At 40.4% G+C, this 21,355-nt stretch overlaps 1 protein-coding gene across 12 annotated transcripts in view; it reads right to left on the bottom strand.

Moving 5' to 3' along the window:
- The window catches only part of GALNT10 (polypeptide N-acetylgalactosaminyltransferase 10), a 91,359-nt gene that overhangs the window by 17,122 nt on the left and 52,882 nt on the right, over nucleotides 1–21,355 (bottom strand). For 5 of the 12 annotated variants that reach the window (XR_013541831.1, XM_078385613.1, XM_072990030.2 and 2 more), the window contains exons 8-11: nucleotides 6,609–6,716; nucleotides 4,858–5,079; nucleotides 4,017–4,133; nucleotides 390–500 (exon numbers count right to left, since the gene is read on the bottom strand). Coding sequence is in view for 10 of the 12 variants with exons in the window: in XM_078385613.1 (XP_078241739.1) it covers nucleotides 390–500; nucleotides 4,017–4,133; nucleotides 4,858–5,079; nucleotides 6,609–6,716 (558 nt within the window). In the remaining 2 variants the exon portion in view is untranslated. Of the gene's footprint in view, nucleotides 1–389; nucleotides 501–1,728; nucleotides 2,641–4,016; nucleotides 4,134–4,857; nucleotides 5,080–6,608; nucleotides 6,717–21,355 lie in introns of those variants that run through there. The other 7 variants (XR_013541832.1, XM_072990031.2, XM_072990029.2 and 4 more) reach the window with 3 other exon arrangements.

Here is a 21,355-nt window from a genome sequence, read left to right on the forward strand (position 1 = left end):
CACTGTCCAGTCATTTCCAGGGTCTTGGTGTAGCCTTTGGTGAGGTCTAGAGGCAGGAGTTTTGGCCCCACACCCACAATCACCACCATTGACTTAAACATTCACTCACCTCTGCTGTCCAATTAACTTTTTTATAACTTTCCACACTGTGGACAGAATGCTGTTGGTTAGTTATGCTACTGTAAAATTAATGGAGTAAGCTGTTTAAAAAGTTTTCTTGTGTTCTTCACGACCAGTCAACTCACATGGTTGCCATGCCACAAGGAATACAAGCAGTGACTTTTAAGCCTCTGCTGCAAATTATGCCACTGCACTTAACACCAGCATATCTAACCAATAGGATCCTAGACAGTATCTTGCAAAGAATCTCTTATCTATTTGTCTCTTACCTGATCTATCTGCCTATCATCATTTAGAAGCATAACTTCAATGTCCTTCTTATCCCATTCATTTAAAAAAGCCAATGCCTCTTCTTTTGTTTTAATATATCTCTGTTGCTGCTTGAAACAGAAACACATTTAAAGGATAAATCACTTACATGTTATTGTCTCTTCAGTCAACTTATCTGTCAAAACCTTAATTTATTTCCCTTTACATAATATGTGCACAACACAGCCAAAGCTATACATTCCTACCATCTATTTTTATATCCATCTGATCTTCTTTTGCTCCAAAGAACTATCTTCTGAAGTCTTACTCTGGAAAAATACTGGAATATTTCTTTAGAATACCCCTATTTAGGTTTCTCCAATGGAACATTTTGGAATTTACTTTAAGTGCAATGTCTGTCTGCTTATCATTTGAGTCAGTTCTTACTACTGAAGTTACTAACAGCTTAAAATGTTACACTAGTACACAGTTTACTACCACAGGGGTGGACAATATGGAATCCTTTAGTCAGTGGTCCCCAACCTTTTCCCAACCAGAGACTGGTTGGGGGGGGGAGTGTTGCACTTGCATGGGGTATGTGTGTCGCACTTGCGTGGGGAATATCACACTCACATGCGCATGGGGGCATGTTGTGCTCACAGGGAGCATGGTGTGCTCGCGGGGGAAGTGCTCACAGGGGGCAGGAGATCTGTGTCTGTGGCCCAGTCCTGCCTAGGCCAGAGACCACTGCCAGGTTGCAGACCGGGGGTTGGGGACCCCTGCTTTAGCTGCATAAAGCCTCTGGGGCCATTTTTGCAGTCCTCTGTGCTTTGATACCAACTAAGTCCAAATTTTAATTTTTTAAAAATGAACTTTTACAGAAAGCCCTCTTGAGCTCTATGGGGTCATCAAGACCATTTTTACATGTTTTGAGGATCTGCCAGCATTTCTATGCCCACAAAATCCCCCTCTGGTGACTACTTTAAAAACTTTTAATTGGCCACCAGAGGGCATAAGGGTACTTTTCCAATTAATAAACACCTTCTTCACTTAACAAAAAATACTAAAGCATCATTTACAACACCCAGCTGCTACATTAAATCCTCTTCAAAAATAATAAATGTGGGTAAATTTGCCTCTTTCCCCTGACTCTTTAGCTTCACTCTTTGGTCCTCAATGTTTTGTGCTATTTTAATGTATTTATGTCATATTGGAAGCCACCTAGAGTGGTAGAATGTACCAGAGGGGCGGGATATAAATCGAATAAATAAAATAAAAATAAAAAAAAGCTGCTAGCCAATCCGCATCCCTCAATCCTACTGAGATTGTCCACCCTTGCACTACATTGTTTCCTTCACCTTTCTCATCAGTTCTCTAATTTGGATTCTGTTCCTTTGACTAGTGTGTTCAAGAATGGCTGCCCCTTGTTTGTACCTATTGTATCCTAAAAACAAACATTTTACTTTGTCGCTCTTCTACAAGCAATTTCATTTTACTATTAAGAACTGCTGTATTTTGCTAACCAGCTATTCAATCCTTACTTCAAAGCTCTGAAACTTCTTTTCCAAATGCTCTTATTTATCACCAGTTTCTTTCTTAACACTCAATTTTACTCTTCAGTCTTGTTTCAAATGCTTTAAAATTGTTATCACATGAATTAAAATAATCCTCAGATCATTTACATTAATTTAACACCATTTGTCTCAAATCATGTAGCATGGGCTGGGATACTTCCATAATGGCTATTTGATTTTTCTTTGCACCTCTTGTTGCCATTTCATAATTACCAATATATATTGTTCTACAAGTTACAAATTCTGCAATTCTACATAAGGCTCCTTAGCATTAAACTAAAACACTAACAGTAAGGAAATATGCACTTGTCTGAACAATGTATGTAAACAGAGCGCTCATAATCAAAATGCACTAGTGCACATGTAGAATCCAAACTGTGCTTTCCCAAAATATAAATGCATAGATATGAAATTACAGAGGCTTTGACTACACTGGCAAACTGAATCAAAGTCATTTGGCTCTGCTGCAGCTTGATTAGAACCCTTTTTTATGCTTTTGTTTGAATTAGATGATCGCCAAGAAACTGCAAATTGTTTTGGTGACAGTGTACACACTGGTCCCTCAGTCTGATGTGGTTTGATCCACACCACAGCCCACAGCTTCTTCCTTTGATCTTGCCCTCTTGTCCATCTCCTTTTATGGTTTATTGTAAAGCCAGTGAGTTGTTTCAAGTGCTGGTCAGTTTTGTAAAGTTCTCTATAACATACAAATGCATAAAGACATAATGCAGAAACACAATAGTCTGCTGTATTTCGTCTGAGTTGTTTCTATTTCATACTCATTTGTATCTTTTGGTGCACAGGTGATCTAGCATTAAACCAGGATACAATATAGTGATAAGGTAATATAGCATCAAACTTCATAGTTTGTTTTAAAGAAATTGAAAAACACTACAGGGTAACTAAGCAGAAATATTGTGGGGATGCTGTTCCTGCTGTCCAAAACATCATGCCCAGCTTAGTATGTCACCAGTATACTCCTCATAGTCATCACCCCATCCATTTGGAGAACAAAACAACAGATCACATGGGGAAAAGTGAACTTGTATTGTTTCAGCTTGAAAAAAGTAGAAGCACCCAGCGGCAGAGAAAAAAAACTGCATTTGAGCAAAACGGTCCAGAGTGATTCAAATTGGCCTTTGCATCATGTGATTAGTCAAAAAAGAGCAAATTTCTCTATTTTACACTTCCACCGATTCTTGCACTATTTGGCTATGTAGCCACAGCCACGTTTTTATAATTTAAATCAGCTATTACAAAGTGCATTAGTAAGTTTAATACTTGAGCTGAATCTTAAGCTTAGCATTTTCTTATATCCTTCTTCAGCTAGATCAGGGATTCCCAACACTGGGTGCACAAATGTTCTCAGACTACGACTCCTAGAAATCCCTGGCCATCATACCTAGTGGTGAAGGCTTCTGGAAGTTTTAGTCCAAGAACATGTGGGTACCCACTAACCTATCTGGCATATGCTTAACTCTCCCCTTCCCTTCCCAAAGATGGGGAAAAAGTTTCTAAAACTCAGAATTAACTACTATTCTCTATCAAAGATTATCCATGTACTATGGTTGATATTTCTGCACTCTTCCTTTTCAACGGAAGGGCTACACATGGAAAGCAAGAGTGGCTGTTTGCCTAACTCTTTGCCTCTCAGTCACATCTCAATTGGAATTACTCTTTATCTAGAAATGGCAAAGAAGTTTCTGCCCCATAGCTCAGAGTATCTCTTCACCCACCTGCTCACAGAATTAAAGCCAGTTAACTGCAGCTTGCTCACTGCATGGAAGGAACCAGGTAAATGTTACTGATAACTCTTACAATGATTCTTTGGCACCCCTAATCAAAGAGTCCTCCTCTTATGGTGGATTACAAGTGGAAAGAACTATAAACTGCATAAATAAAACAAATAAACTACAGAAGCAGAGCGCCTTAGCAAAAACTTTGGTCAGTAATATATAACTAGAATCCTTACAGTATTTTAATAATGACAACTTTATATAAAACATCTGTTTCTAAAACTACGTATGGAAACTCTTGAAAATTAATTCAAAGAAAGAAAGAACCAAGACATACCTGAACATTGTTCCAGGCTGCTTCTCCCCTCCCTTTTACACACGATTCAACCCTTAATGGCGAACCCAGGGCTCCATGTTTAGTATCTACACAAAGACCAGTCCCTACATTACGGATCTGCAAAATAAGTCACAGATTAGCTGTAAAATTTAGTTCTGGAGAAACCATCAGCTAATGTAACAAAGACACTATCCTATAAAAGCAGCTGTCATTAACGTAAAGACACTATGCATGATGGCTGTTTTAAAAGGAGTGAATACTCAACAATCTGCTTTCATTGCCTTAAAATTTTTTGGGTACATATCAGTCTGAGCTTCAGTGTCATTAAGAAGCCAATTCAATGGAAAGTGTGACAACACCATTCAGTTCTAGTTCCAACTCACCTTAACTGCACCCCAGACTATGGACGGAACAAAAGCTTTATACAGAAATGTTTTATGAGAAAATGTCTGGAAATGTCACATCTTACAAAGAATGTATGGAAATGGAAATTTCAGGCACCTATACTTTCCCTCACTTCCTGTAAGCAATTCTGCAAAAGTGGGAATGGTACCATATACATAACAATGGGTTGCCTACAAGATTCTAAGGCATGCGCCTGTGCACATGATGAAAACCTGCCAGGGGGGGAAAGTGTGTGTGGGCAAAGTCATGTTTGAGGGGCAGAGCCCTATGCAGTTGGGCTGAAAATTAGAGGGAACATTGGTTGCCTACATTTTGGAATGGAATCAGTAGTTAGTAGACCCCCTATGGTTAGAGAGCTGCAATCATACACCACAGCATTACTGTATGGGATTTCCTGATCACATCTAATATGGCTTTATTTCTTGATTAAACCAACCTCTCCCCAAGCAGCTGCTGGAGGTTCCACTGGTGGGTAGAACTTTCCCAAGTCCCAAGCAACTTCATTCATAAACCACTTAAAGCTTTTGCAATTGAGATTATTGCGAAGTTCCTTCTGAGCAGCCACATCCCCCGCAGACAGATGCCGATATTCTGGTCTCCTCTGGTAAATATACTCTGCATATTCATCCATCCACACCTCAGCTACCCGCTTTAAGTTCTATACAGGTGCCAATGGAAGACATAAAAAAACAATAGTATCCACCAGTCAAAGAAGTTGCCTGACATATACAGTATAAGGCCTCAAAAAATTCTCATTTATGAACACTGCTGTAGCTATAGCAACTGAATTACATTGTCACTCTACATTATTTTATGTCTGTTGCATGGGAGTGAGAAAAGCAATTTTATAGAGCTTAAAATAAGATCTTTAGTCACAAAGGTCAGGTGTTATTGAGAAAATACTATATACAGAAAGCGACTTCAGCTACTTTAAAAAACAAAACAACGTTGTAGTATAAGCTTTTGTAATGAACTGTGCTCAAGCCCACAAAAATGGCACAATAAATACAATAGTCTTTAAAGGTTTCACAGAACTTTGCTGTAACAAGCTAAGAGGGCTGCCCTTCTGGAATTTATCATGTAAAATCTAGTACACGTATATAAGATGCTCACAAGTAAAACTTTCTGTTTGACTAATAGGTCAGCCTATAGATCTGCATTCCAGAGAAAGAGAGTACCGTCTTAGTCATAGTACAGACCTATGTGGAACCTTGAACAGACTGAAAATGTACTACATCTTGTGATAGAGAAAGTGGCTAAGGAGTGTGTCTACTGTAGATACACATGTTGCAGACAGACATGAGGGACTCATTAAGTATCTTAGGTGGAAACAAGCACAAAGAGCTAACTACTAGGTCCTAGAAAGACACTGGTATATATTTCACTGTACAGCATCTGTAGTACAGTCCCAGTATATAGCACATTGTTCAAATAACAAGTTTGGACACTAGTAAATCCTACAAACATTGAATCACTCTAGCACCTAGTCATTAATAGGGAAAACTATTTAAAAGTTGGGTATATAGTTTTGGCAGTCAATTATGAATATGAAGTTTTAACATTTCAGCCATCAGGTATTGTTCCATCATTATTGTCTTTTCCCACAAGAGGGAGCATCTATTCATGTTTCAAAATGTACATTTAGATATCAGGTAAAAACCTCTGGGTATCAAAATACCTCAGATAAAACATCTCTCAATGTAAAAATTCACTACACAATAAGAGGGGAAATTCTGAGTTACTGGGGTGGGAATTAGGTTCTTCAAGTGAACATATTCTAAATTGTCTTGAAAACTGCCAGCTTTTTCCTCCTAGATGGGTAAGTGAAAAATTACTGTCAGTGACATGAATTATACATGTACTTGTCAGGATCTTTAGGCCTTCATGGTAGTAGACCTCTGGTCTGGATGGGTGGGGTAGAAGTCCGATAAAATAAAATAAAATAAAATAAAAAAATAAATAATGACGGCCAATCAAATTTGGAAAGCAGTAAAATGACAGGTTCCTTTAATTGACCTTTTTGCCCATTGCTGTGAGGATAATATGTGCAGGTAAAGCACATAGGAGCAGGACTGTCATGCTAACACATGAATGCTTTTCAAACAGCAGTACAATAACTTTTTTCTAGAAGGGTATGCTTTGTATTTGGTAAAAATACAAAGGAATCATAGCAAGATAGTCTCTTACCCTTGCCAAGCTTACTCCTGTTGGAACCTTATAAGGGACATATTTTCTATAAATATGACCAACGCGGGAACAAGGGATATCTTCCATGCGACCCCCACACATCCATACCTAAAAGTTGACAGTAAGCACAATGGTAAATAAGCATTTTCTGAATACAATGGAAGTCGAAGTTTTTCAGCCTTTAATAAAACTTCGTACTTCAGTGAGCTGTCATTTTACCTACAAATATATGTATCTCATCTGTTTTTTACAATTAGTTCCCAAAGCTGGAAATATCCGTCAATAGTATGTCATTCAAGGGCTGTCAGATCCAGAACAAAGAGCACACATAGCAAGTAGTGTAGACCATTAGATTCAAAAGCCATACACAGCTGTGTTTCAGGTTGTTCTAAGAATACTACATGTTAATGTATAGATAAATTCATCTTACTAGAATATGAAAACATTTATACATTCCTGTGCATTATTACTCTGAAACAACTACTAATATCTGGGTAGAAAACAAATGTTTTTGTTTGTGTATTGAGACCTTACTGGACATTTGAAAGACAGGCTACTAAAGTGGTCTTCCTGTGCTGAACATGTTGAGATATGTAATGTGCTGCTACAGATCTATAATTAGCAACAGTCCACAACAGATTAAAATTTTTATTTGTACAAAAGCATTAATTAACTCAATGCTAGTTGTAGAATTATGGACCAATGAATGTCCATGGGAAGCCAAGAAATGCATTCTCTTTGCAAGACTTTGAAAGTGTGCCAACATCCTATAAGAACTTTCTTTCATTCCTAGATTAAATATGGATGTAAATTTCACCACTCTAAGTAAATGAAGTAGAGCTACTGTTGAGTACATGCATTCCAGGAAGCTTAGAAATGAATTTAAGTGCTTTAACCAATAAAAATGTACTTAATCTGTTTTAAAGTACCATGCCCACTTATAAACCGATTGGCTCCAAAATGACTTTAAAAGATTGTCTGGCTATGTTTGCTAAGGCAAATATTCTAATGATCCAACAAAGGCTTCGTTAAGATTATTGTTGGTTGGTTTCTTACTGCAATCCCCAACACTTTCCTTTATCCCACTTTTATTCTGTAAAGCAAACTCAGTATTGAGTTGTCCTTCATTTGCTATTCAAGTACAAGTTTAAATACCGAAGTTATTAAGAGTACTAAATATGTATCAACGACCAGTGGTTCTGACAGGTGACAGCAGTTCTATTCTACACATTAATTTTTGAATGAAAGCTGCTTCAGGAAGAAGCAGTTTTTCATTAGTAGAAATGGTATGAAGATAATTTTGGGACAAGCTTGCAAAATACTACCCTATATGACCATTTCAATTAGGCAGATCAAGAAATCTCAGGAGTCCACAAATTAATTTCTCTTTCTTGAATTCTGGTAGCTGTGCTCTATAATTTGTAGTGTTTTTAATAGGATCAAAGACTGCCTAATACTAACACACAACATACTATTTTGATTATTTTAACCAGATAAATCATGAAAATAAGGTATAGAAGTGCTGATTAACATAAACTCATATAGGTATATTTGGATTTCTTTTCATGCTCCTCTTATCTCATTTATAAATATTTCATTCTCCATTCTAGAGTATCATAACAGCTAAAAAAAATGTATGTAAGAGGAAGAATACTTTTATAAGTTAGTTTCCATCATGGGTACAGATTGAAACACTGAATGAGATACAATTCATTATTCTGGCTATAGATTAACAATTTCTTGCCCTTCTTAAAATTCAGTTTAATAAATTATTATTAAATCCACAATAGGCCTATTGTCCCAGCAAGGTAACTACCACCACAAGGGCATTTAGACACTGGAAACAAAAATAAGAGATAAAGATTTGTATTTAGGCCTTCAGAAACAGAAGTCTACAAATGTACAGTGGTGCCTCGCATAGCGATGTTAATTGGTTCCAAAAAAAACATCGCTATGTGAAACCATCGCTATGCGAAACACCATTTCCCATAGGAATGCACTGGAAACCGGTTAATCCGTTCCAATTGGAACGGATTGCCATCGTTAAGCGAAAAAACCCATAGGAAACATCGCTAAGCGAAACAATGTATCCTCCATTGGAATGTATTGAAGCTGACTCAATACATTTCAAGGGCTTTGCGAAGTCAATTTTTGCAATTTTAAATGTGTCATACAAGGGGCAAAAATGGTTTTAAATGCTTGGATTAGCTTCTGCACCCTCTAAAACGGATGCAAAAGTTAATTTGGCTTTGATCTGACTTTTCATTAATTTATGGTGAATTTTTCTGACAGCTCCATTATTTCCTATGGGGGAAGAAAAAATTCACAAAAAATTAATGAAGACTCAGCAACTGTTCTAAATTCTTGGGTTCGTTAGAGGACCCCCTAAGTTGTGTGCAAACCTGATTTGGCTTTGATCTGAACTTTCGTTAATTTTATGTAAATTGTTTTCTCCCCCATAGGAAAGCATGGAGCTGTCAGATTTTGACAGGTCCATTGGTTCCTATGGGCCAAAAAAAAATTCACAAAAAATTAACGAAAAGTCAGATCAAAGCCAAATCAGGTTTGCACATGACTTAAGGGGTCCTCTAACGAATCCAAGCATTTAGAACCGTTTTTGACCCTTCTAAGACACTTTTTAAATTGAAAAAAAAAACATTGTTAAGTGAAGCAGGGGACCTAAAATCGCATTCGTTATGCGAAGCATGGTCCCAAACTTCGCTAAGCGAAAATCGCCCATAGGAAACATCGTTATGCGATGCATATTATTTTCTAAAAAAACACATCGTTATGCGAATTCATCGCTAAACGAGGCAATCGTTAAGCGAGGCACCACTGCATTATATAATTACTAGAGGTGTGTAGATTTATGTTTTTGGACTACTAACATTCTTCAAGCAGTTCTAATAACCACTGCTGGGGGGGTGGGGGAAGAATACATATGAAATGTACTTAATTCCAGAACTCCTATATAGTTCAATTGCTTGGTAAGATACATCCAGAGTGAGAAAGCACTTCCTACCACCCACCCACCCCAAAGTTCCAGCCACAGCTCCCAGACTATGAGCAGAAAGAACCTTCAGAGCAAGTGGTGAGTAAAGCCATAAATTTAATTATTTTGCCCCAGCTGGTCCTTTTTAAGCAGCAGCAGGGGTGGTGGTGGCAGCAATTTCCTCAGGCCTCAGCAAAAGAGGTAGCCACATCAATATGGACACTGGTGCATCACTGATAACTTTATTTTCCTGAGTTCCACTAACTTGAGCTCCATAAACCTAAATTGGGGGGAGGGGGCACAAAAACTCTGCTGATGGTAAGGGCCCTTTTGTAATGACAGCATGAACAAAATGTTTGCAGGCATGGGGAGTGCTAATAGTAGCAACCTAGTTTTAGCCCAGTCATAGTGAGACTTAAAATTATTAAATTTATATCCTGTCTTTATAACTCCAAAGAACCTAAGACAGCCCATTCTTCTGAAGATCACGGTACACTTGGGAAGTATGATGGAACTTTAATGAATTCAGAGATTTTAAATTTGTAAAACAATGTTCTTAAAACGTCTTTAACCTTCATTTTAATAATGTCTAATACTTAATTGTTTTTAATATAGTTTGTGTATAGTATTTTAAATTTGTAAGCATTGTATAGTTTTAATCGTTGTGAGCTGCTTTGTGTCCCTATGGGAAAAAAGGTAGCATATAAATATAAAACAAATAAATAACGAGACCTTACAAAAATGATCAACCAATATTTCCATCCTCTGAACTAAAACATTTTTCTTTCTTTCTTGTGTACTGTAGAGTGCTGGTTCTCAAACGTGGTGTGAGCAAGAGTTCACATAGGTAAAGTGTGGCTGTGAGAGCACAGATGTGGCGGAGAGCAATGGCAGCAGAGCAGGCAAGAGCCAGACTGGAAAATGTGTGGAGGTTCTGAACTTCAGGTGATGGATGAATGCAACACGCTCTTCAAAGAGCAGCCAGATTGGTAGTAGCAGGCAGAGTGTGTTCTGTCACCGATGCTTCCTTCAGTGTAGCAGGAGAAGGAAAAACACCAAGACACTCTCAGTAGTTCAGGTCAAAGATCAGTGAGAAGGGAAGACTAGCAAGTCTCCCACTGCTTGCATGCATATGGTGATTTTTGAAGCCACCTCTCCCACAATGCCTTGTCTCTCAGGAGCCCCACTGATGGCAGGTATTTGATGAAATAGCTGGCAAACATTTGGTGGGAGACATGTGGCCTCCTCTGGCAGGTGGTATGTGCACATGCATAAGACAGAGAAAGAGCTTTGCTCACTGTAGCCTATCATCACCATCTGCTACTTATCTTTTCACCTCCCCTTCCCACCTTTGTCTTGGGACAATGGGGGAGGGGCTGTCTTTTTCTTCCTTCACAGTCTCCCTACCACAACCACTGTGCAAGGTGACACAGGAACTTAGGCAGTCAGTCATGTCTTCCGAGGGCTCCGTCCCTCCCTGGTCAAATTCACTGCATCTCAAATGGTAGGTGAGGATGGGAGAAAACTGATATAGCTAAGACTGCTATGTTTTCACCATCATGTGGGAATACTGTAGCTATTTCTGCCATCTTACAATAAAAACTCCATTGCCTGTTCATATTCCTTCACCTGCTCATCACTACCACAAAACTGAAAAGTACAGCTTTAAAGCGGAAGCCCCTGAATCCTCTCACCAGCATGGCTTGTGGCATGGAGGAAGAAAAGCTCCAGAATCCCTGAGGCATCATGGGTATTACTATGTATAACTGGCATTGTAGTAAGTGAAGAAAGGATGGTACTGCAACGGCTGACAGGTGATCATAAAGACATTTAATCCTATCACCCCAAGCCCCAACAGTTGCCATTATTTGACTCCCTTTTAAACTCAAACCCTGCTGATTATTCCCCAATTATTTATGTGCTCTCCGAGCAGGCTCTGAGATATACCCAGTAAGTGCTAGATTTCATGAGAACATCTCCCTGCCCCAGCTTTTACAATATTTCTTATGTCTTGAAAGTCCAATTGTAAGTGAGAAACAAAAGTAAACAAAAGGCATGGGGTGGGGAAAGAAAATGGTTGTCATTATTTGTTTTAACCATAAAATGAGATTTTTTCAAAAGATAATCTTTGATATCTGATCACTGCATTCTACAACAAGAATGCTCCAGGAGGTACCTAACTACAGATATTACATCTCTGTGAAAGGAAACACACTGGCTGATTATTAGCTACTAAGCCATGTTCAGCCTTCTGTGTTGACGAACAAATGCTGGCCACAGAGACTGGCAAAATGTTAGGAAGAAAAACCTTAAGAAAATGGCCATCACCATCATAGGCATCCTTCAGTCTCGAGAGACTATGGTAACATGCTCTGAATCGAGGAGTGTCCTCTCCAGAGCATGAAGCCCGGGTAAGGTAATATGGAGGATAGGCTGTTACCCAAGCAGCAGATCCCCCCTCTCCACATTGCTGAAATGGTCCAATGGAAAGGCAAGAGCCAATACAACTGGTTCCAGCAATGTCGCAGGAGTTGGCAGAATGACACATGCTGCCTTCGGGACTCCAGCTCCAGATTTTGCCTCGAGGTTAACTCCAAAAGCCTTTTCCATGAGTGGATATAGCCACGAGGCAGTGGAGGTTTGAAATTGGAGTTTTCCTTCTCCTAGATGGGTTGCCTTCCATGGCTGACGAGCCCCACCTACCCGGTCTGCTCTTTAATAGTGCAAAAGTATGATCTGATCCTCAAAACTTTCCTGACTCCCCGGCTTATGCAAATCTAATTGGCTTTCCTATTTAGCATATTAAGGCCAGAGATAGAATTTGAGAATTTCCCAGCTTCCCAGGGAAAAGGGTTCAGGGTCCTGAGACACGCTCTTATAAAGCAGGAAGTCCCACCCCTAGGCCCCACCCCCAGGCCATGTGACCAGGAGACAAAAAGAAAGCCCAGGGAAAAAAAACTCAGCAAGGCACAACACAAACAGTCAAACAGAAACTGTGGTGTGGCAAAAAGGCTGGGGAACGTCCATTTAATCCTGGAGATGAGGTCCTTCTGTTGAGGCCCATCAAGGGGAACAAGCTACAACTGAGCTGGAACAGTCCATATAGAGTTATTCATGAAATGAGTGACCTCAATTACATTATTGAGGGAAATGAACCCCTAGGCAGGAGGGTAGTTCATGTAAATGCCTTTAAGTCATATTATACAGAAGGAAAAAATGTGCTGTTTGCAATGAAAGCAGCTGATAAAGGAGAACATGAGTTACCTTTCTGGGAAGAGAGCGGTCAGCAAAAGTTCATCCCAGAGGAGGTGAAGATCAGCCCTGCTCTATCCATAGAACAGCAGAGTGATCTGAGAACATTGGTTAATAAGTATCAGCAGGTTTTCTCCAGCAAACCTGGTGTAGCCAAGGGAGTGTTACATCGGATTGATACAGAGCTGATGAAGAAAAGGAGCAATGACCATGTTCTATGGTCCCATGACTGCGAGGTGGCTTTTGGAAAGCTAAAAGAAGCATTAACCAATCACCCTGTGTTGCATGTTCCAGACTTCAGCAGAGAATTCATCGTCTACACTGATGCTTCTAACGCCGGGGTGGGAGCCGTGCTGTGCCAGTGTGAAAATGGCCAAACAGCCTGGAAAACCCACAACAACTATCATATCCTGGCCATGAAAGCCTTCAAGAATACAAAGCTGGCCTTTTCCTATTGATTGTTGAGATCTTCAGAGGATACTTGCTTGCCATTCCAAGATAAGAATTATAGGTAAAGGTAAAGGTTCCCCTTGACAATTTTTGTCCAGTCGTGTTCGACTCTAAGGGGCGGTGCTCATCCCCGTTTCCAAGCCATAGAGCCAGCGTTCGTCTGAAGACAATCTTTCTGTGGTCACATGGCCAGTGCGACTTAGACACGGAACACTTTTACCTTCCCACCAAAGTGGTCCCTATTTATCTATTTGCATTTGCATGCTTTCGAACCACTAGGTTGGCGGGAGCTGGGACAAGTGACAGGAGCTCACTCCGTCACGTGGATTCGATCTTACAACTGCTTGGTCTTCTGACCCTGCAGCACAGGCTTCTGCGGTTTAGCCCGCAGCGCCACCACTATATAATTTCATGAAATGGTCATATTTGAATTGAAATCCTGGGCAGTTCTGTGCCTGCACAGATGATCACTGGAATGTTTCAGAGCTGAACAACTGTTTCTTCACCCCTTTTGGTACACATACCCCATTTTCAATGGCTGCTCCTAAATTCCCCTCCATTTGCTGCTGAGCTCATCTTTGATTTAGCATGACAGATGGAAGCAAGGGTGGGTTGTACAAAATCATAGATGACCACTCAAAGAACTAGTTACAGGTAATGCAAATTCTTCTTCTTCATGGTTCCTGTGATTCATGAGCATCGGTGACTCACTAGCTCACCTACCCAGCAGGAGGAAAGTCATGCCAATAAGGAAAACAGAACAGCACTGTCAAAGGAAGCATCTGATCTTACTCTAATGTCCAATCTATAATGTTTCACAAATGTAAGCTGTTGTGGCCAAGTAGCAGCTTTACACTAGTCTTGCAGCTTTATAACTCTTAAGAAAGTTGTTAAGGCTGATACTGCTCTAACTGAATGGCTCTTTAAATTCTTCAGCAAAAGCATTTTTGCCATTTGTATCATGTGGAAATTGTCTCAACTATCCACTTTGCCAAACACTAGGATGATGTGTGAAAATGCAATATGCCTTTTGGCAAAAAAATCACATGTGGATAAAGAATAACTTCCTTTTTGTGAAACTACAAAGTCTGTCATGCCTCACATACAGTTCACTTGTCATCATTACCAATCAAAATACTGTTTAAAAAGTTAATACCTGTAAATGCAAATCTACAGTTGCTGTAGGCTGAAATGGGGTTTTCAGTAGCTGTGTGAAAACCACAGACAAATACCACTGCAATATTAGAGGTAAGGACACAGGTTATGCAGACAACCTAAGAATATCTTACATATTGGGTTTGTGAACAAAGTTGAAGAGAATGATCCAGTTGGTAAGCCGCAATTGCAGTTAAATATATTTTTAACAATAATGGCTAAAGTCCTCCTTTTTGATCTTGAATGTGTATTTATTTATTTATTTACTTAATTTATATCCCGCCTATCTGGTCGGTTAAGACCACTCTAGGCGGCTAACAACATATACGAATATTTTGTTACTGGCTTTCATGATGCTTGAAGTATCCATGCTATTGAATGAACCTCCTAGAACGAATGCATCTCCTAGAGGGACTGTCTCAGCCCATCCATGAGAAGTGCTGCACTTGTGGTTCTGTAAAGAAGTGAAGAGATCCATTTGTGCCTGCCCCTGCTAATCTATTTGGTTTTGTAAATAAGAGAAGACAGTTTCCACTCATGAGTTTGTGTCTGATGACTTGGGATATCTGCTGCATGATTGTCTTTCCCTGCTAAATGTATAGCCAAGGGGTAAATGCGGAGTTCTACTGCAAGCAAAAGAAGAGACATGGAGTGTGTACTCCCTTGCTTGTTGCTATAGTATATCATGGCAGGGTTGTCTGTTGACAATCTGTACTGTCCTGCCAAGTACTAATGTTTCAAATGGTCTTAAGCAGAGATTGTTAACCTTTTTCCTACCACGGACTGGCTGAGCCTCTGAGGGAGGCGGGGGCGCCCCCTTGCACTCTCAGATGCATGTGCAAAGCATTGGGGAAATGTACGTGCTAAAGGCACATGTGCAGAAGTGTGTGCCGGCGGCAGCAGCCTGGGAGTCTGAACATGGCCGGGATGCTCCCTCCGGCCACTCACCTCCCAACGGGCTCTAACGAGCCCGGGGTTTGGGCTCCTCGCCGCTCTCCGTGACGGGAAATTCAAATGATGAATAGCCGCTGGTGCCGGTTCTGGAGCTGGAGGCACCAGCGGCAGCATCGGCCTGCTGAGGGCAGCGACCCTGGCCTTGTTGGAGCCCGCCGGGAGGCCAGCAGCTGGAGTACCCGGCCATGCACAGCCTCCCGGCTCTGGGCCACCCCTGTCGCTGCTGCCGGGCTGCGAAGACAGACCTTCTGCCCCCTGCACACACTCCCCTCCCCACAGCTGCTTTGCATGTGCGGGTGCATGCCTGAAGGGGTGAAGTGCTCACATGGGTGCTGGCATGCACGTGTGTGTGCAAAGCAACTGTGGGGAGGGGAATGCATGGGGGGGAGGTCTGTATTCGCGACCCGGTCGGGATCAAGCCATGGACTGGCAACGAGCCGCGGACCAGGTGTTGACCTCTGGTCTTAAGAGTTTTGAGAACTGCAAGCTTTTCCAAATGACTAATACAGTGAAGTTTGTCTGTTGATGACTGAACAGCTTAAATCTCTTTGCAATGGCAATGGACTCCCCAACCTATAAATCTGCAGTTATAAGAACAGTGGTTGTTTGAAAGGTATGTCCATGGCAAAATGAAATCTATCTATAGCAGCTGAGTTGTGAGATTTGGTGTCACTGTAAGCCTCTTTCAATTGTTTTCCCTCATGCTGTAAAAGCATGAGAGGCTTGCAGAAGTCTAATACCCAGCCTTGCATGAGCAAAACTTGCTGCTACTGACATCATTAGCCTGAGTAGTTTTTGCACTGTATGCACTGTGACTACTGAATTCTTTTGAAACTTTGTCAGTAATGTTATCATTTTCTATATTCTTTTTGGTGGTAAGTAAGCCCTTATTTAGGGATGTGGTGGTGCTGCGTGTTAAACTGCAGAAGCCTCTGTGCTGTAAGGTCAGAAGACCAGCAGTTGTAAGATCGAATCCACGCAATGGAGTGAGCCTCCTGTCACTTGTCCCAGTTCCTGCCAACCTAGCAGTTCGAAAGCATGTCAAAATGCGAGTAGATAAATAGGTACCACCTCGGTGGGAAAGTAACGGTGTTCCGTGTCTAGACGCACTGGCCATATGACCACGGGTACTGTCTTCGGACAAATGCTGGCTCTACATCTTGGAGACAGGGATGAGCACCATGCCCTAGAGTCGGACACGACTGGACTAAATGTCAAGGGGAACCTTTACTTTTATCTAAGCCATTACTATGACATAGTCTATCACTGTTCCCATGTATTGATTGGGTCTGGTAGGTTTAGACTTCTTTAAACTGGTTTTGATTCCAAGATATGCCAGCAGTCATAGCATGAAATGAACTGTCTTCAGAAGCAAACATCTCATATCTGCAACAAGCAACCAGCTGTCTATGTAAAGAAAAATATTGGTTGCTGATTTGACCTTTTTTTAAAATCTGTCCCTGGACAATGAACTCCAGTATCTTGTTATTTATAATATTATGGTATGATCTGACCAGATGTTCTATAGCTGTCTGGAGGTACCTTACTCTTATTGAATGAATATGTCAGTTTCCAAGACTGATTAAATTGTCTATTTGACTGCCTTATGTGCTGAGATGCAAACCCCATATGCTTTGCTATATTTCTGTTTTTGAATAGATCCTCCAAGATCCCAACAGTTTTGTTATTAAAAAGCCCTTTGCCATCAAATAGCAGTTCTATTCTGGTTCTTAAATCTTCTGAAATTCCAGATTTTAACCATGTATGTCTTATTGGTGCCACTGCAGCAGACATATTTTTTTGTTGAACAATCCCCAACATGCTTTTCAGAATGTTATCTGGACTGCTGCCAATGAATAAGCTTTCTGTTGGAAAATTAAGGCTAAGATCTTTCTATCCTCTGGCAAGCTCATTAGTAATAGTTGGAATTTTGACGGTAAGCTGCCATTGCAGGCTGATAGCTGGCAAATCTTATTCCCAGTGCAGCTGTTGAATACATTCTTCTACCTATCAAGTCTAGTTTTCAACCCTTTCTGTTCAAGGGTGTTGAATATTGTTAACCTTTGCTTTTACCTTGTGTTCCTTCTACAATGATAACATCTGGTTGTGGGAGTTTAAAGAGAAAACCTGCATCCTCTTCTTGCACTCTGTACATCTTTCTTGATTTTGGCTTCACAGCTGATAAATTCTGTCATTATTCCTTGACAGGATCAGTTGAAGCTGACCAAACAGCAAATTGTTTTGGGGCAGCACTGTTGTGCTGAATCCTATTGAAAACCTGATATAGGTAGAGGTGGCCTTTTAACCTCTATTTGAAGAGACTTTGCGATTCTCAATATTGTATTAGAATAGGACTGCATATTCTCAGCAGACAATAGATCTGAGTCTCACTACCAAATCTGGGGAAGATATTAAAGCAAGTATAGGAGAATATTCATCTTCAGAATTTGAAGTTTCAAAATGTTCTTACTGCAATAGTTATTGGTACTAAAGCCTAACTCAAATGAAAGCTTAAGGTCACACAGTTGTCAGAATGGATGAAGTTACTGAATTAAGTTCACTCTTTGGTTGTGAACCTGTTAATGTTCAGTATTGCTATTTGGTGCAGCATTCAACTGCTGGATACCTCAGTGGTTTATGTATCTGGCTGTGGACTCAGAGATTAGGAGTTCAAATCCCCACTGTGCCTCCTTGTTGCGGGCTGGACCTGATGATCCATTGGGTCCTTTCCAGCTCAGCAGTTCTAAGATTCTAAAATTTTAAGATTATAAATCTAAGTTCAAAAGAAGGCTTTCTGTTCATGCTCATTGCTGCTTTCACTCTCTTGATTTCTCAGCAGTCCCTCTGTGTGATAACAGAATTCATTACAACCTGTATTAAGAAAACTGTTATTCTCATCTGCAAAGAGGGATCACAGGAAAGGGAATACCCCAGGTACTAAAAGGAAAAAAGCAGAAGGAAGAAATTAAAACTCTGCAATGCTGGAGGAGGGAAAAATAGTAAATATTTGACAAGTGCTATTCCTGGCACAAGACCTACAAGCAAAAGACAGGGAAGATCATTCTGATTTTGCCCTTCTGTAAGGCAAGACTCAACTGAACGAGGCATATTAAACAAAGTGCCTTTTTTGTCATTTCTATGTGCATAAACAACATGACTCCACTCTTTATGCCTCACATTTACCATCCTACTTAAAGAATAGAAATAAGGTAACAAGGCTAAATGGTCAGTGTTTGCAGCAGAGTACACAATGTAATTTCTCCACACCTAAAGGTGCTATAACTTGTTCGCAAATATAAATTTAAATATAAAAGTTCTATAACTTGTTCATGAATGATCTAGAATTAGGTGTGAACAATGAAATGGCCTCATTTAATGTTTTGCAATAAAATTAAATATAATGAGAGGGACAGCAAAATTCTCCCAACAAGATGAAAGGAATTTCTAGGCTGCAGGCCAATGAAGGATGTAGATTTGGTCTGTGAGGAATCCAGATGTGCCCTCTTCCCCAAACCCTTGTTCCTACTTAAAGAGCAAATTCTTGTTCCAGCATTCTCACTTGAGAATACATACCATAGGGAGTAAATCCTGCTTTTATTTCTGGTTTGAGTCTGGAGATAACTGTGGAATTGCCCATTCCACCCCACTTTTTAATTGTAAGCCGCTCTGAGTAGACTTTGTCTAGAGGGGCGGAGTAAAAATCCAATAAATAAATTTTAAAAAAATTCCATTTTCCCCAATGGGGAAAACAAGCAAAGCAAGGGGAATTCCACTGCTTTTTCCATTGTGGAAATACATAAGACAAATGGTTTAAAATTTAAACTCTGGGCCCTGATTACAAAAGGCCCATGTCTCTAAGGTGCTATGAGGTTCAAAAAGTTTCCTGATATGTCTCCTTTGTGCTCCACACAGGGTCAATTCAAGGCTATGGTGGGCCCCGGCGGTACTTCCTCCTCCTTCTCCTCTTCTTCCTGCTTCAGTTGCCTCAGCTCTGGAGGCTGCCTGGGCTCACCTTACAAAGTTTGCTCCTCCGTCATGGGGGTAACTGCTGATGCTGAGTGCGCCTTTTTTTGAGGGGGGCCTTCAGAGGAAGGTTGCCGGACCTCTGTGTGTGTTTGTGTGTGTGTACGCTCACCTGTGGGGGGGCGCCCTGTTCTGTTTAATTTCACGGATACCGGTGGGGGCTTTTCTCCTTTGGCAAGGTGAATTCTGTGAGGTTTGTTTTTTTTTTAATTTTATGTTGTGCCCCCCCCCGGCTAGGCGGTCGCCTGCACTCCCTCCCTTCTCCGCTTCTTTGTCCTGATGCTGCTGGTGGTGGTAGTGAAGAAGGAGCTGGAGGGGGTCGTGGCCGGCGACAAGGTCTCGCGCGCCCCTCCCCCCATTTCTCCTTGGAGCCTCAGCCGGGCTAAGGAAACTCCTGGGCAGCTTCCTCAGGCTCTTGCTCCGCTTGGTGGAAAATCTGATGCGGCCCAGCCTTAGCCAGACTCTGCCTCCAGCGGCCCCCAGGTAAACTGAGTTTGAGACCCCTGATATAGGACCTCACCAGTCTTTTGTAAAACCTTTAAAGCCCCAAACTGTAAGTGATTGGACACTGCAAGTACATTCTGTCTTAAAACTGACACCATCTTTGTGTTCCCATTCATTAAAGTTTCCCTGTTCCTTCAAAGTCTATTGCAAGTACCTTGCATATTGAAATCACTGTCCCATTCTTCAGACCAGGCACATGCCTTTACCCAATCATTGTCAACTTACTTTCTGAACATTTTACGTACATTTTGCCTTCCCATCTTTGTACTAAAACCATGTAAGTTCTGGCATATTATCTTGCTGGGGCTTTTTCAGAGCTACCACCATCTCTTCTCACAAAGAGGTATTTGCTACACCCCCCAACCAGTTGGTTAGCCTACCTGCCAGTTGTTTTTATATGCTGGGAAGGGAAAGGTTGAAATGAACAAATACTATGTAACATAGTACTGAATGCTGTCCATTAAGCTCAACATTTGTTCTCTTTCAGAACTTTGAAGAGCTGACTGTTTTGTCTTTCTTGCATACTGCTGCCAAACGATTTCTCTACCAAGAATGTTATCGAGGATAAATTGATGAATGAAACAAAAAACACAGTTAAAAATGAGTTACAAATCTAATGTTTGAAATACAGAGAACATTTATTTGGAAGATGCCCTAGGTCATTTCTTTGTTCTCCCTTACAGGCAGAATTCTCAGCCTCTTTTCATAAACAGATGGAGCTTTAAAAATGTCTATGAAGTTTCACATCTCCAAGAATTCTGGTGGTTTTTTTTTCAGTTATTGATATGAACAAATCTTTTATACTTGTAATTTCATCAGAATAATGAAATCTGTCAGCCACAGATGAATGCCATCAATTTATCTTAAATTCTGAAAGTACACTCTTTCAGTTAAATGACATTTTCTGTCATACAATACAAGGAAAATAAGACTTGCTGGGATTAATTAGAGTGAATTTAACCCACCGTAAATTATCGTCTCTGATGTGAAATAAAACTCAGAAGCAGAGTTTGTAAGTGGGCAAATGAATGAAGCAGTCTTATTTCTTGCAGATCAAGCAGTGAGTGTGTCTGCTGTAGTAGTTCAGAGACAAAGAGCTTGTACAGAAACTGTCATCACGCTTGGAAACTACTGTTTTAGAAAAGGTCCAAGTTGGAAAAGACAAATACCACTTCTATCCAATCCCGCAGAGAATTAAAATATTATGCCTTTTTTCTTTACCCACAATAGGAGAAAGGATAAATGGAGCCAACTGTAATTTCAAAGGAGAAACAAGAAGCCTCCAATAAGTCTTTATTACTTTTTGTTTTGTAGATAAACAGTTAGAAGAAAATGTCATTTGTTGCATGTTAATTGCCAAATGAACGCAGTTTGATGGATCCTTACAACATCATTAAATAGTTCAGATTTGAAAAAA

Source organism: Pogona vitticeps, chromosome 2 (assembly GCF_051106095.1).
Source record: "Pogona vitticeps strain Pit_001003342236 chromosome 2, PviZW2.1, whole genome shotgun sequence".
Classification (NCBI taxonomy): domain Eukaryota; kingdom Metazoa; phylum Chordata; class Lepidosauria; order Squamata; family Agamidae; genus Pogona; species Pogona vitticeps.